We start from the raw sequence: 16,673 nt of genomic DNA, 5'->3' as shown, positions 1-16,673 counted from the left end.
AAAGTAAAGTCTACTTTCTATTCAAAATATTCTATCACCCCTCCTGTTTCACTCTACTTTGTATCTTACAATTGCATGTTTGTTACTAAGCCATCCAAACCCATAACTCTTACATAATCTTCAGCTTTCAACTGATCGTTTTCTTCTCAATGGAATATTTTGTTTTCATATATGTAACTCCAGTTTTTTGATACCTAGATATCTTTACTCATTTAGCATCTACAGAGCAGCCATATTGAAAATTATCACTCTGAAATAATATTTCACACTGTCAGATAATGAAATTATTTCTATCAAATATTTACAGATGTTGCATTTATTCCATAGACTATAATTCTCTGCATTTTGGCTAACAACTTCTCAGAGTCTTCAAAATTTATGTTATGATTTGTTTGCATTAGATAAAAATCCATGAAGGGAAAACTGAAACATCTGATGATTATGTCAGCATATAATAAGACTGATATCTATCCATCAACCTTCATTCTCATTGGCATTCCTGGATTAGAGACTGCCCATATCTGGATCTCCATCCCCTTTTGTGTGGTCTATCTCTTGGCCCTACTGGGAAACTGCTGTCTTCTCTTTATTATCAAGACAGATTCTAGCCTCCATGAGCCAATGTACCTCTTCCTCTGCATGCTAGCTCTGGCTGACCTTACTGTGTGCACTACAGCTGTGCCCAAACTTCTCAGCCTCTTCTGGTTCCATGATGGAGAGATTCGCTTTGAAGCCTGCCTCACCCAAGTGTTCCTGATTCACTCTTGCTCCACCATGGAGTCTGGCTTCTTTCTGGCAATGGCTTTTGACCGTTATGTAGCCATTTGTAATCCATTAAGACATGCATCTATTCTGACACATTCTACAGTTGGGGGCATGGGTCTAGTGATTGTATTCCGGGGCACAGCACTTCTGTTTCCTCATCCGTTCTTGCTACGGTGGCTTCCCTACTGCAGAACCAATATCATTTCCCACACCTACTGTGAGTTCATGGCCCTCATCAAGATTGCCTGTGCTGAGACCAGAATCCGCAGAGCCTATAGCCTCATTGTTGCATTTCTTACAGGAGGAGTGGACTTCATGTTGATCATTTGTTCTTATGTCCTCATACTCTACACTGTCTTCCATCTCCCATCCAAGGATGCCCGACTCAAGACTTTGGGTACTTGTGGCTCTCATGTCTGTGTAATCTTAGTGTCCTATACTCCAGCCTTCTTCTCTTTTCTTACTCACAGGTTTGGGCACCATGTGGCACCCCATGTCCACATATTTGTGGCCAATATTTATCTCCTAGTCCCTCCCATGGTGAACCCCATCATCTATGGGGTAAGGACCAAGAAGATACGAGACAGGTTTCTTCAATTTTTCAAAGTCTCTGAAATAAATATGTTTTATGCATAAGTAATATCTGAACAAACATTATATTATCAAACTGTGAGTGTGTGGTTTCTTCATCAAGAACTTCTTTTAATTGTTTGAGGGCTAAGGTTTTTCTGTGGGAAGTAACTTATCCAAAGATGAGTTATTACATTTTTATATCTATGTTGTCATAGTCCTTAAGACAGGTATAGTACCAAGTAAGACTCTTTGTCAAAATAATAAAATATTGTTTCAAAAATGGAGAATCATATGAGGTGAAAAATAAGAGAAATTTAAAATCAACATGATATATAATCACATCTTTGGCTTGTAGTATAAAATTTACTACTAGATTTAGAAATTTCCATTTTTTGTGCCAGTTCTTCCTTCTTCACTAAAGGTACTTCTTTCTCAAGCATATGCTTTAATGCTTTGTTAGTAAGAGTCTCTTGGTGCTACCTTCTCTGTTATCTGTTCACCAAAATTTTCTCCATTTCACTCTCTTCTTGAATGGTGCTTCTCTAACTATGCAATTCTATTCTTCAGTTATTACATTTTATTACCCTTTTCAAGTTATTCTCCTACAGTCTTTTGGAATCTATTATTACTTTGAATAGGCTCATCATTGACCAAATTATCCTTAATTGTTATCTTTTCTCTTTGTCATGAAATAATTTTTGCTTTTCTTGATATGTTATGGGTTCACATGGGTCTTCCCATGTGACTCAGTGGTAAAAAGTCTGCCTGCCAATGCAGGAGATGCAAGAGATGCTCAGTCTCTGAGCCAGGAAGATCCCCTGGAGAAGGAAATGGCAACCCAATCTAGTATTCTTGCCTGGGCAATCCTATGGATAGAGTATCCTGGTGGGGGGATCTGTGGGGTTGCAAAGAGTCAGATGCAGCTGAGCACACACCACACAGGTTCACATGGGTAAATCTCATAGGCATTAGGCCAACTGATAAAAGTCAGACACAAGAGAATACATACTGTATGGTTATATGTAAATGAAAATCTAGGGAAAGTAAAACTATGAGGGATCATGTTCAAGCATTCATATTTTTAAGTTCCCTAGGTAACCTACAGATGCAACTAAAATTCAACTTTGGTTGTGCACAGAGAAATTAGTTGACCAATGTGGAAATATTTTAGTCAAGTACTTCACCATTCAAGCTAAAAATGTGAAGTGAATCAACATTTATTAAGCATTTGCTAGGTTCCAAGCTTTTCATTGTGTATTTTATATACATAATGACTTAACACATAATATTTTCTAGAGTTAGTTATCATAAATAACCATATGTTAAATAGCTCAACAAACTCATATTCAATGGGCTAGTGAGTGGAGGAGCTAAAATTGGATTTCTTTCTAGCTCTAAAACCATGATTTTCTTCTAATCTCACAGTAAATCCATATATAGATTTACATTCTTAGCCACTACATTATATCTAATTATATTACACATTGATATGTAAGTGTGACAAGTGCTATGATAGAAATATTAATACAAAATAGGTAATTAGCCAAGGCAAAAAAGCAAGAGAGTTCCAGAAAAACATCTATGTCTGCTATATTGACTATGCCAAAGCCTTTGACTGTGTGGATCACAATAAACTGTGGAAAATTCTGAAAGAGATGGGAATACCAGACCACCTGACCCACCTCTCGAGAAACCTATATGCAGGTCATGAAGCAACAGTTAGAACTGAACATGGAACAATAGACTGGTTCCAAATAGGAAAAGGTGAACGTCAAGGCTGTATATTGTCACCCTGCTTATTTAACTTACATGCAGAGTACATCATGAGAAACGCTGGGCTGGAAGAAGCACAGCTGGAATCAAGATTACTAGGAGAAATAACGATAACCTCAGATATGCAGATGACACCTCCCTTATGGCAGAAAGTGAAGAGGAACTAAAAAGCCTCTTGATGAAAGTGAAAGAGGAGAGTGAAAAGTTGGCTTAAAGCTCAACATTCAGAAAAGTAAGATCATGGCATCTGGTCCCATCACCTCACGGGAAATAGATGGGGAAACAGTGGAAGCAGTGTCAGACTTTATTTTTTGGGCTCCAAAATCACTGCAGATGGTGACTGCAGCCATGAAATTAAAAGATGCTTACTCCTTGGAAGGAAAGTTATGACCAACCTAGACAGCATATTAAAAAGCAGAGACATTACTTTGCCAACAAAGGTCCATCTAGTCAAGGCTATGGTTTTTCCAGTGGTCATGTATGGATGTGAGAGTTGGACTGTGAAGAAAGCTGAGTGCCAAAGAATTGATGCTTGAGAGTCCCTTGGACTGCAAGAAGATCCAAATAGTCCATCCTAAAGGAGATCAGTCCTGGGTGTTCATTGGAAGGACTGATGCTGAAGCTGAAACTCCAATACTTTGGCCACCTGATGCGAAGAGTTGACTCATTGGAAATGATCCTGATACTGGGAGGGATTAGGGACAGGAGGACAAGGGGACGACAGAGGATGAGATGGCTGGATGGCATCACTGACTCGATGGACATGAGTTTGGTAAACTCCGGGAGTTGGTGATGGACAGGGAGGCCTGGCATGCTGTGATTCATGGGGTCTCAAAGAGTCGAACATGACTGAGCACCTGAACTGAACTGAACTGATGGAGTTTAGAAAGTCAGAAAAGTATTCCAGAAGAATAGAACATCAGGAACATTAGGTAGATAATTAAAGTTCAGTGTGGTTTAGGTCTAGTCAGTTGTGTGTATGTGTTTACGTGTGTGCACACACGTGCACTTGTGCATTGGATAAAGGGAAGTGTCCAGTTTTGAGTTAGCCAATTCTACATTCAAGCATCTCACTTCCTAAAGATTATCTGATTTCCCCCCCCTCTGGCAATGAACCATTTTTATTAATAATCAAATTTCAACTATCCAGAATAATAGTTCTCAAGATTAAGAAGGCTTGAAGTCTCTTAAGAATACAGATTGCTCACAACTACTCTAAAGCTATTAAGATTCAGAACTTCTGTCACAGGTCTCATAAATAAAGTCCTATTTTCGTTTGATAGATTATACTGAGTACTTACGATTCAATGGTCCAAGCTTTGAGAAATACTGTTGTAGGAAACTGTGGACACATAAAGGTCCCTCCACTTAGATGATATAACGTGATTTAAAATTCCTACCAGGAGTTATAGCTTTTCATTAGAATTTAGAAACTTAGAAGGTGTGTCTCTAAAAACTTTTTTTAAAAATTGCTTAATAATCAAAATCCATACTTTTCTTGAAAATGTCAGATGACTGAAATTACAGAGCAACTAACCAACACAAAACCTCAGAGAAGATAGGCAGAGCCAAAGATACGTGGAACACAGTTCCATGCTTACCAGGCAAGATGCCATATGCCATACAAGCCTATAAAAAGAATTGGTTAAAATTTTCAAGCAAATTCCTCACAACAACGTGTAGACCTACTGAGAATATAGAATGGCTGAGGGCTGTCTGTGTATGTATGACAGGAATGAGAATTCAGACTCACTCAGGTTTTTCTCCCTATACCTCAGCTGGGTACTCTTGGAAAGGCTACTCTTGGAAAGTAGGACTAGAGGCCTTATAAGACTTTCATCATGGAACAGACTTGGTAGATGGGGATGGCATCCACTGTAGGATGGGGACTATAGCTCACCCAGTTCCTATCACCTAAGTGTCAAATGAAGATCCATTGCCTGTGAGGTCAAGGAATAGAAACAGACTCTATAATCCCAGGCTGAGGCAGGTTCATCAGAAGTCTCCTGCAGTACCAGGGCAGGGGCAGAATCACAGAGAAATCTGCACTTTCAATATCCAGGAACACTGCACCTGCCTAAGACAGGCTAAAACAGAACAATCAGAAGACAACACCATCCTTCAGCTACATATTTACAAAGATTGTCAACTTTCCTCAGTTTTGCTCATGGAAAATTCTCACCTTCACACATAGCATATACACAGTGTCAATTTCATATCTTCTAACATTAACATGGCAAAGTCAAGAGCAGCATTCTTTTTAACAGGGATTCCAGGCATATGGGAAGTGCTCCAGCATCTATTATTTTAGAGCTAGCGATTATCAGCATAACTCATTTATTTTTGCTTAAATCAGGATATAAAGACCTTTTCTGTTTGCTTGTGTTTTTTTTTGTTTTTTTTTTTTTTTTTTGCCGTGGGGGTAGCATGGTTTAGTCTCAAGCTGATGGTGACTATGGAATGCAATGTGTTTTGTTCAGTCATAGTAGAAGCAAAACAAAATGTTGGTTTTCTTCCATGTGAAGAGACTGAATTATTTTCAAACAATGGAAATTATAAAACACCTTTTATAATGCATTTGACATGATTCTAACTTTCTAATTTTGGGTTTGTGAAGGAAGCTGAGAGACCTCCTCTAAGATAGGCCTCTATTGCTTCCAAATATTTCCTTTTCATTAGGTTTGATTCTTTACTGGAGTTATGTTTTTTTCCTGGAAAATACTTTCAGCACATGCTCTCTAATCTGTTTAGTCCTGACACCATAGATTACAGGGTTGAGAGCAGGTGGAATGACTACATAGAAGTTGGCCAGAAGGATGTGGGTGTAGCGTGGTATATTCCGGCCAAACCTGTGGATCATGAATGAAAAAAATGCAGGGGTGTAGAAAGCCAACATGACACACACATGGGAACCACAGGTGCTGAGAGCTTTGAGCCGGGCATCATGGGAAGGAAGTCGAAATACAGCACGGAGGATCTGTACATAGGAGACGACAATGGCTACAATGTCAAACACCAAGATAGAGATAGCACATAAGCCATAGATGATATTGACCCTGATGCTTGCACAGGATAGGCGGGCAATACCCATGTGCTCACAGTAAGTGTGAGGTATGATTTGGTGCCCACAAAATGGTAACCTTAGAATGAGCAGAACAAAGGGGATGACAAAAATCAGAGGTCTCAGGAGGATTACCAACGCGATGATGGTTACCACCTTGTTTGTCAGCATCAGTGTGTAGTGAAGAGGGTTACAGATGGCCACATAGCGATCATAGGCCATGGCCACGAGCACAGCTGACTCCATGCCAGTGCATAGGTGAATGAAGAACATCTGGACAAGGCAGCCCTCAAAGGAGATTTCTCTCAGCTTGAACCAGAAGATGCCAAGCATCTTGGGGATGGTGGATGTGGACAGGCCCAGGTCAACAGATGACAGAATGGCTAGGAAGAAGAACATGGGCTGATGGAGACTACTTTCAGTCTGGATCACAGAAAGGATGCTAGTATTCCCAAGTACAGCTGTCAGATACACAACAAAGAAAGGAAAACCAATCCATATATGCATATGTTCCAGTCCAGGTATCCCCAGAAGAAGGAAGGAGGAAGGATGAAACAGTGTGGCATTGAGTGAGGCCATCATTTGGGGATCTTTCTGTAGTGAAATATATTAGAGACCAAGATCTTCTCAGTCAGAGAACATGTCTCATCCTGCAGAGAAAATGAAGAAATCAGTGAAACTTCTACTCTAACTGCTGGCTTTGTTGCATCATAGAGGCCTGAAAGTCTATGGAATTGAATGGTAAAACGTGGCCACAAGATTTTCATGTACTTCATCAAATCCATTCAGTTGAATTTTATATTTTAGTTCAATAAACATTGACTGTGTATCTGCCATATATGCACTGAGTTCTATGCTAAGACTGAATGCAAAAGATGAGTTAAACAAGGTATCTTTCCTGGTGGAACTTAAATTGTTAATGGTTGAAAGAGTCATAAAATAGGCCATTCAAATTAATAAAATAATTTTAAGATAGAGCTGTTCCTTTGCTACTTGGGTACACAAAATATTTCCTGAAAGCTTTTTGTTATTATTTTATAGGAAAACTGGTTGATTAATGACTATATATTTTATATACAAAGTAGAAATACATCTTAACTATAATGAGAAATGTATGGTATGTGAATATATCTCAAAAAAAGCTATCTTTTAAAAAATGATGACAACCATTATTATTCTGAATATACCACATTTCTGACTTGAACATGCACAATACCTTATTAAAAGGAACTATAAATGTTAACAAGAACTTCATAAGGCAGTTTTGGATCTGTGCTGGCCTTTCACTATTTAAGCGACCCAAAACCATTCCTCATGTCGTGGTAATCTTCTGGTCTCTCCTTTCTTGTTAGTTCTAACATCAAAGAATAACCTTTCATTGAAGTTTTATCAGTGAAGTCACAGAAAACTTCATCTCTGGATGATCTTCTTAAACTGGGTCTGCTTAGTATTGAATGTATATTTCTCTCTTCATTTCTCTTCTGACTGTAGGCAAATGGAGCCTGCTATTTGTGTCTTTGTGTCAAGACAGAAACACTGATATATATACATACACACAAATGTTAATGTTCAGGTTTATAAAAGATCAAAAAATGGTCAAGTAAGATGAGTTAATTTATACACATCACTCTCTGAAACCAAATCTACCATTAATTTTACTATACAAAGTTGTCATTATGATATATCACCTTAATAAGTCTGAGCACACTGTATTTGAGTTGTTTCTTTCTCTTTCACACTCACATACTCTGTCTCTCAATAGAGAGAGAGAGATGGATAGACATATACATAAAAAAGGGCCATATGCCTATGTAAAACAGGGAGACACTGCATTAGACAGGTAAACTGTATTAGAACAATATTTCTAGGCATGAAAGTGTGTGTGTGTGTGTGTTGAAAGGGTACATTGCTGCTTCAGCCTTGGACACATTGCATGAGAAATTCTACAAAGGAGACTTTGATCCCAGATACAGGAAGGAGATAAAACTGTGAATTAAGATAATTAGTCAAAAGCAAGCAAATTATAAGATTGAGAAAAAAGAAAAGGAATATGAAGAAAGAAATAAGAACTATGTAGGAAAAATACATAATATCAAGAAGGATGATGTTATAAGGAGTCATATTCATTTATTTATTGAATTTTTAAAATTTTATCTTATATTGGAGCAGAGCTGATTAACAATGTTGTATTAAGGAATGGTATTTAAATTGAGGGGATTTGGGAAAGAAATAAAGTAGAATCCTTTCTTCAAATATCGTTTCTGTGACTTGAGTTCAGCTAACTTAGAGCTTAGTGTTTGGGAAACAGCATATTATTTAGGCATAGATATTAGGAATTGAAGCCAAATGCTATTGCTCATTGCCATGTAAATTTAACTAAGTAGTTACTCTTCTTTTAGTCTGAAATTCCTTCTCTATGAAATGAGGTTAAAATGTTGACATCACTGGTTGTTGCAAGGTTTACATGGGTCATAATGTGTTCTTCAAAAAAGTAGCTACAGTTACTGATTAACCTATTGATGAGAAGGTGATAAATAGAGAGCTATACTGAACTTTGTTCTGCATATCTCTACTTGTCAGGTAATTCTTACATCAGGGCAGACTTTAAATCCTGATACTCAGTTCACTTTGATAGAGTCCATTATATTTACAATGAAGTACATCAGATTACCCTTATCATTACACATTTTCACAGATATTTGCATTACATACTTGTAGATTGTCCCATCTTAAATGATTAGGACTGTGTTCTAGTTGGAGGAAACTAGACAGCTGTTTGGTTGTGTTTTACTAGGATGTAACTGGTGAGGAATCATTTCTGAATAGTTTAAGTTCAATTATAGTTCTCCCTCTGTGTTGAATATAATCTCAGGATGGGGGCATTTCGCCAACATATATATTGGTTTGGAAAGGGTTGATGGTGAGAATGAAAACACAAAGAGAATTTTGGTAGATAAGTAAATAGACTAAGAGTCAGGTTCGCAAAGAGCTCTAGTGCACAGAAGGAATGTCACAAGTATCAAAAACTATATGAGCTGCACACAGAGAATGTTTAATATTGTATTACAGAAATGAGGGCAGTAGCTACTCAAGTGTACATAAAGGATTTTACCAACACATTCTTATAGTCAGTTCCCTTATCCCCTCCCCTCACTCAGAAAGCTTTACTTGCTTCCCCCTATCCTACCACATATCATTCTTTTTCTTGTTCTCTGCTGACCACAGAAAAAGATCTTTGCTTCTAAAAACTAACTTACCTGAAGAGATTCCTAGAGAAGTTTGCATCTTTTTGAACTCCCTTTGCTTAGGTGGGAGGTTTTATGGTTTGGTGGTCACAGCCCCCAGAGTGACACTTTGGTTGTATTGGGAACACTCTAAGGTTGGGAGAGAGAAAAACAATGAAGTTCTGAGATCTGAAATAACTCCTTTTTCAGTGAAATAGAACATCACCAGACATTAAGTAGCCCACATCCTCATCCTGGACCCAGACTTTCAAATTGAGTATTGTTTGTTTGTTTTCAAAGGAAAATTATTATTATTTTTTTTGATCTTCTAAAATTATTTTAAAAACTTTTCACAACAGGGTTCTTAGGATTAGTTCTAAGCTCTTAATCCTAACTCCTTGAGATGGCTGGGACTGATCCAGGCCACATGATGTATAAAGCAATAGCTGCATTAAATTTGGATCTCTCTTCTTAGTATTGTATAGCTACCATTTTGATTCGATATTGGCCAATGCAAGAGACACAGAAGATGGGGCTTCAGTCCCTGGGTCAGGAAGGTCCCCTGGAGGAGGAAATAGCAACCCACTCCAGTATTCTTGCCTGAAAAATCTCATGGACAGAGGAGCCTGGCAAGCTACAGTCTTCAGTTCAGTTCAGTCATGTCCGACTCTTTGCAACCCCATGGGCTGTAGAACGCCAGTCTTCCCTGCCCATCACCAACTTCCAGAGCTTGCTCAAACTCATGTCCGTCGAGTCAATGATGCCATCCAACCATCTCATCCTCTGTTGTCCCCTTCTCCTCCTGTCTTCAATCTTTCCCAGCATCAGGGTCTTCTGCAATGAGTCAGTTCTTTGCATCAGGTGGATGAAGTATTGGAATTTCAGCTTTAGTATCAGTCCTTCCAATGAATATTCAGGACTGATTTCCTTTAGGATGGACTGGTTTGATCTCCTTGCAGTCCAAGGGACTCTCAAGAGTCTTCTCCAACACCACAGTTCAAAAGCTTCAATTCTTCAGCCCTCAGCTTTCTTATAGATCAGCCCTCACATCCATACATGACTACTGGAAAAACCATAGCTTTGACTAGACAGGCCTTTGCTGATAAAGTAATGTCTCTGCTTTTTAATATGCTGTCTAGGTTGATCATAGCTTTTCTTCTTTGAATTTCATGGCTGCAGTCACCATCTGCAGCGATTTTGGAACCCAAGAAAATAAAGTCTGTCATGGGCTACAGTCTATGAGTTTGCAAAGAGTCAGACACGACTGAGTGACTGAGCACACATGCATGCACCTGGAGATAGCATCAGGTCACACAGGTCAGGATCCATTCCTACAGGATTTTCCCTTGCCCTACTTCAAGTACCAGTCACAAGCCCAGTTATCATCCATGCTTCTGACGGACCAGCATACAGACCAGATTGTAGGTTGACTGTAAGCTCTAAACTCACTCTTTTGACCTCAGTGGCAAGTTGCAAGTTAAAGTTGTTACTTGTACGTTTGACTGACTGGTTGTAAATCAGAGATCGCCATGCCCTCCTCCTTGTGTGCTTGTGTGCTGAGTCACTCCAGTTGTGTGCAGCTCTTGGCCACCTCACAAGCTGTGGCCCGCCAAGCTCCTCTGTCCATGGAATTTTTCAAGCAAGAATACTGGGATGGATTGCCATGACCTCCTCCTTGGGTTCAATTAATTTGCTAGAGCAGCTTACAGAATTCAGAGAAAAATTTTACTTAAGAGAACACTGCTTTAGTTCCTATTTCTAGCACAGAGTTCCTAAAACCCTTGGAATTTAATGCCCTCTTTAGGCATATTACTCTCCTCAAATTTCCACATCTTCACAAACCCAGAAGTTCTCCAAATCCCATCATTTGTGTTTTTATGGGAGCTTTATTACACAGGTTATGTTTGATTAAATCATTGACCATTGGGGATTGAACTCAATCTCTAGCTCGTCTGCCCTCCCAGAGGGTGAAGATGGAAAATTACAATCCTCTTAATTTCAGGATCGTCTCTGCCAACAAACATCTCCCCCACCCACACCTGCATTTTAGGTAAGGGCCTAGAAGTCATTCCATTAACATAAAAAAGACACTTTTGTGGCTCTTATCATTTAGGAAATTCCAAGAGTTTTAAGTGCTCTGTGCCAGAAACAAGGACTGAAGCTGAATACTTCTTATTATAAATTGTGATATCACAATTCATGCACAAATTGCCCTATCCTCACAATCTCAATTAATATCTATTGAGATAGAATTGACCTAAAACATTGTGCTGGTTTAAGGTGTAGAACTTTATTCAATACACTTACATGCTGTAGTATGATTATTGCATTAGTGTTGGTAATACTCTGTCACATCATACAGTGATCTCTTTTTTCGTGGCGAGAACATTTAAAAACTAATTTGTTAGAGATTTTAAAGTATGCATGCATTCTAAGTTGCTTTAGTAGTGTTTGACTGTGCAAACCTATGAACTATAGCCTTCCAGGCTTCTCTGCCCCTGGGGATTCTCCAGACAAGAACCTGTGGGGTGGGTTGCCATGCCCTCCTCCAGGGGATCCTCCCAACCCAGAGATTGAACCCACTTCTCTTATGTCTCCCGTATTGGCAGTTGGGTTCTTTGCCACTAACACCACCTGGGAAACCCATTTTAAAGTACATAATACTGTATTATTATAATACACTAGTCACTGTACAGTGCATTAGGTCCCCAGAATTTATTCATCTAAATACAGGTTTGTAACTTTGACCAACATCTCCTCAGTTCTCCCATCCTTAGTCCCTGATAACCACTGTTCTGCTTTCTGTTTCTATGAATCCAGCTCTTTTAGATTCCCCCATATAAGTGATATCATATTGTATTTGTCTTTCTCTGTCTGACTTATCTCTCACTTAATGTCCTGACGGTGCATCCATGTTGTCAAAAATTATAGGATTTTCTCCTTTATTTTGCCTGAATAATATTTCATTGTGTATATACACTACATCTTCTTTATCCATCCTCAGTTGGCAAACACGGTTTTGTGTGGTTTTTCTTTTTCTTCATATCTCAACTCTTGTGAATATTGCTGCAAGAAACATGGGAAAGCAGCTATCTTTTTCGGTATCATGTTTTAATTTATTTTGGATATATACACCAACAAGATTCAAATGAAAGAATGGTCAACAGTTTCAAATGTTGATGAGAGTTGTGTTATGATGAGGGCAGGGGCATTTGCTTTGGTTTGGTGACGAGGTCATTTATCAACTTGACTAAGGCTGTTTCAGCTTTAGCAGGATGTTGGGTAGGATAACAGATTACAGAGAATAGGGATGAGCTGAGAAAAATCAGATTATAAGCTTTATTGTGCTGGTATAATCCTTTTCACATGTATTTAGATAATTCCAGATGATCTACAATCCTCAAAGGGTGATATTATTCACTCACTTGTTTTCCAGTTCTATAACCAGACATTTGTACACTTTCCCACTTGTAAGTTCTAAGATTTCAACTCTCACTTAGGAATTTCCACCTGTTTCACAGTGTTATAAGGTTCTGAACTAAGTATCTAGTATGGGAACTTTCTGCTCTTCTCTTTGACTTCCTTGGGGCTCAATTCCTTTTAGCAGTAATACCTCAATCTGCCAACACAATTGGATAGCCACCATAAAGTTAGGACTCTGTCCCTCTGAGCTGAAGTGTCAAAATACAGCTAGATCTCTGTCTTCCTTCTTTTTCCTTAATGCTTTCTGGGTTCCAACAACTGACTGAGGTAGTGCTCTGGCTGCAAATATTCTCACAGCTCTCCTCATTACTTCCCTTTATGCTTAGCAAAAGATTTTTTCTTCCAAATAATTACCTCATCTTTCCCTCTTTTTTCTAGGTTTTTGTTAGTGTGTTTATTTTGTGAAATACAAAAGTGGGGATACAGTATGCATTCAGGTGTATTCAGGTAAAACTCAGAGGAGTTTGAAGGAGAGAACAAGTGTATTCCTCAGAAGAATCTGGAAAATGTTGTTTAGAAAAAATAGTTTGAGAGGAAGAAGGGGACCATTTATAAATTATGTTCATCTCTCTAATTCCTTGTTGTGATGGAAAGTCATCATAGCAAATAGTTGAGGCTAGACTCTGCACATAGAATTAAAATGCTTCAGTGGAAGATGTAGAAGCCATACAAACAAAGGCTCGGATTCTAATCATAACTGTACTACGGTTTGCTCAATTGCATTTCTAAACCAGATAAGGGCAAAATCAAGGGCCAAGCTGATTCAGCTTTCTGTGAGAGGTCTCTTCCTGGCTTACAGATATCTGCCTCCTTGCTGTCCACATATGGCCATTCCTCTTCTTGAAAGTGAAAGTCCCTCAGCCATTTCTGACTCTTTATGATCCCATGGACAATGCAGTCCATGGAATTGTCCAGATCACAATACCAGAGTAGGTAGCCATTCCCTTCTTCAGGGGATCTTCCCAACCTGGGAATCAAACCTAGCTCTCCCGCATTGCAGGCAGATTCTTTACCAGCTGAACCACCAGAGAAGCCCAAGAATACTGGAATGGGTAGCCTATCCCTTCTCCAGCAGATCTTTCAAACCCAGGGATTGAACCTGGGTCTCCTGCATTGCATACAAATTAGCTACCAGGGAAGCTCTTCTTATGAGGTAAATAATCCCATCATGAGAGCCCCACCCTCATGACCTGCTCCAACCCTAATTACCTTCCAAAATCCCCATCTGAAAATATTACCACATTGGGGGTTAGAGTTTAAACACATCAACTGTCTATAAACTTTCAGTCCATAACAGTGCCCTGAACTTGCAGGATATTATGTATGATCCTCAGTCTTAACCACTGCTGGCTGCAGAATTTGAGAAGCCCAGTGCAAAGTGAAGTTCCTGGGGTTGTTAGGAAGTTAGAATAGGAAAAAGGAGTCCAGAATGGAGGTGGCTAAAAGACAAAGAAGGGAAAAGCCTGCGAAAATAGAAAGGAAGGTCCAAGGACCTAAGTGAGGACCTCAGATAAAACAAACAGCCCTCCTGGCTAACCCAATTTACATAGGGCAGGCCCAGGGGGAGAAGGGAAAGACATCTAATAAGAGGAGCCAAAATTGAGGAGGAGGGGCTTCTCTTCTCTTCTCTTTTGGGTCAACCTGCCCTCACACCTCGAGAATGTGTTTTCCTTTGCTTTCTAAATAAAACTGAGCTATAATACTGCTCCATCTGTCGCTTCAAATTTTTGCTGCCATGAGACAAAACTGAGGAAATTGCACACTCCCCTGACAGGGTCCTTGTTGAAAATGCAGGAGGGAAATAAAGAGCTTTGTTTTTCTTTGATAGTGTTGACTTAAAAAAAAAAAAAAAAAAAGACATGTGACCTAAAAGTAGAGAGTTCTTTTATTTGGTGGGAATGTTTAGGACTCTGAGCCTAGGAGTCAGCATCCTAGTAACTCAGAAAACTGCTCCAAGGAGGCAGGAGGGGAAGTCAGGCTCTATGCTACTTTGCAACAGAAGGAGCAGACAATCTGAACATCAAAGATCGGTATTTAGCATTCTTTATATGGGAAGATGCAAGCCTCTGGGCTCACTGAATTTATTCCTTTCATATGCACCTCAGCTATCTGGAGCCAATCCTGTTTCCCTGTTCACATTTTGAAGTGGCAGATGGCTTTCTCTTGCATTCCCCCAGCTCCTCCGCAGTCATCTTGGGGTGGTGGCAGCAGAATCCACTGGACCACAGTTTGGAGATCCCTCATTCACATTTGGAGGCCAGAAATTGCTGATGGTGGTGACGTTTCATATTTATTGGTAATGGCAGGAGATATTTTCGTTTCATAACAATCTCTCTCTTTCAAGCATTTATGGTGTTCTTTTTTATCTTCTGTTGTTCTTTCTTTGGGGTGTGAGGCTAACTGTCAGATAAGTGAAAACTTGCACAGGAACACAGGGCCCCTGTCTTATGGAGTAGAGTACTGGTTACCGGTGTGGATAACTTCAGAATTTGAAGCAGGCCAAGGGCAAGAGAGAGCAGCAGCAGTCTCTGGGCCAGGGTAGGGTAAAATATCATTCTTGGAAGATAGGAGGAGTACAGCAGGTATGAATGTATGTGAGTCTGATACAATGGGTATAGCAGGTATGAAGGTATATGTCTGATTTCAAACCCTATCATCTGCCTCATTTTCACATAAGATTTCAATTCTAGAATATAAATTCAAAGATTGCTGTTGTTCAGTCCCTCATTCAGTGTCCAACTTTTTGGGATCCCATGACCCATGATCTGCAGCACTTCAGGCCTACCAGTCCTTCACTATGTCCTGGGGAGCTTGCTCAAACTCATGTCCATTGAGTCAGTGATGTCATCCAACCATCTCATCCTCCATCAAACCCTTTACCTCCTGCTCTCAATCTTTCCCAGCATCAGAGTCTTTTCCAGTGAGTCGACTCTTTGCATCCAGTGGCCAAAGTATGGGAGATGTAGCTTCAGCATCGATCCTTCCAATGAATTTTCAGGATTGATTTCCTTTAGGATTGACTGGTTTGAACTCTACTGTCCAAGGGACTCTCAAGAGTCTTCTCCAGCACCAGAGTGCTAAGGCATCAATTTTTCGGCTCTCAGTCTTCTTTATGGTTCAACTCTCACATCTGTACATCACTACTGGAAAAACCACAGCTTTGACTAGATGGATCTTTATTGGCAAAGCGATGTCCTGCTTTTTAATATGTTGTCTAGGTTTGTCATAGCTTTTCTTCCAAGGAGTTTTTTTTTTTCTATTAACTTCATGGTGGCAGTCACTGTCTACAGTGATTTTGGAGCCCTAGAAAATAAAGTCTGTCACTATTTCCAAATTCAAAGATAAAAGTGTTTAAAAAACCCAAGCACAGCAAATTTTTAACCCCCACACATTGGACCCTCTTTTAAAACAAGATCTTGAGTACTGTGGGTATTGGTCAAATACCCACAAAAAGTTTATTGGCATTACCTAGCCTCTGCAGGTCCAATTATTGTGATATATTGGTTAGTTGCTATTTCTGGGAAAAAATAAGGCAAGAGGACTGTGTAAGTTAGTAAATGCACTAATTAAGTTTTTATTTTTTATACAATAATTAAACTTAGTTGAAACATCTAAACACATTATGAACATTTGCTTAAAATTATTGATACGTTTGAAAAATTCATTAAAATTTTATTAATTCTGCCTATTGAATATAACTCAAAATTTGATTGCAGTGTTAAAGTCAATAAGATCAAGAGTCTCAGGTGGTGCTAGTTATAAAGAACCTGCCCACGAAGGCAGGAGATGCAAGA

General features: G+C 39.2%; 2 protein-coding genes across 2 annotated transcripts; one reads left to right on the top strand and one right to left on the bottom strand.

Annotated features, from left to right (window-relative positions):
* Positions 1–411: 411 nt before the first annotated feature.
* LOC136175796 (olfactory receptor 52D1-like) lies at positions 412–1,401 on the top strand. Its single transcript, XM_065946012.1, has one exon. It carries the CDS (start codon positions 412–414, stop codon positions 1,399–1,401), a length of 990 nt encoding a protein of 329 aa, XP_065802084.1.
* A 4,408-nt stretch (positions 1,402–5,809) lies between these two features.
* LOC136175795 (olfactory receptor 52E1-like) lies at positions 5,810–6,754 on the bottom strand. The gene has a single exon (XM_065946011.1). It carries the CDS (start codon positions 6,752–6,754, stop codon positions 5,810–5,812), a length of 945 nt encoding a protein of 314 aa, XP_065802083.1.
* Between the last annotated feature and the right edge of the window lie 9,919 nt (positions 6,755–16,673).

This window comes from Muntiacus reevesi, chromosome 9, assembly GCF_963930625.1.
Source record: "Muntiacus reevesi chromosome 9, mMunRee1.1, whole genome shotgun sequence".
NCBI classification, from domain to species: Eukaryota; Metazoa; Chordata; class Mammalia; order Artiodactyla; family Cervidae; genus Muntiacus; species Muntiacus reevesi.
Note: the sequence above shows the minus strand (reverse complement) of the source record. Positions and strands in the feature narration are given on the sequence as shown.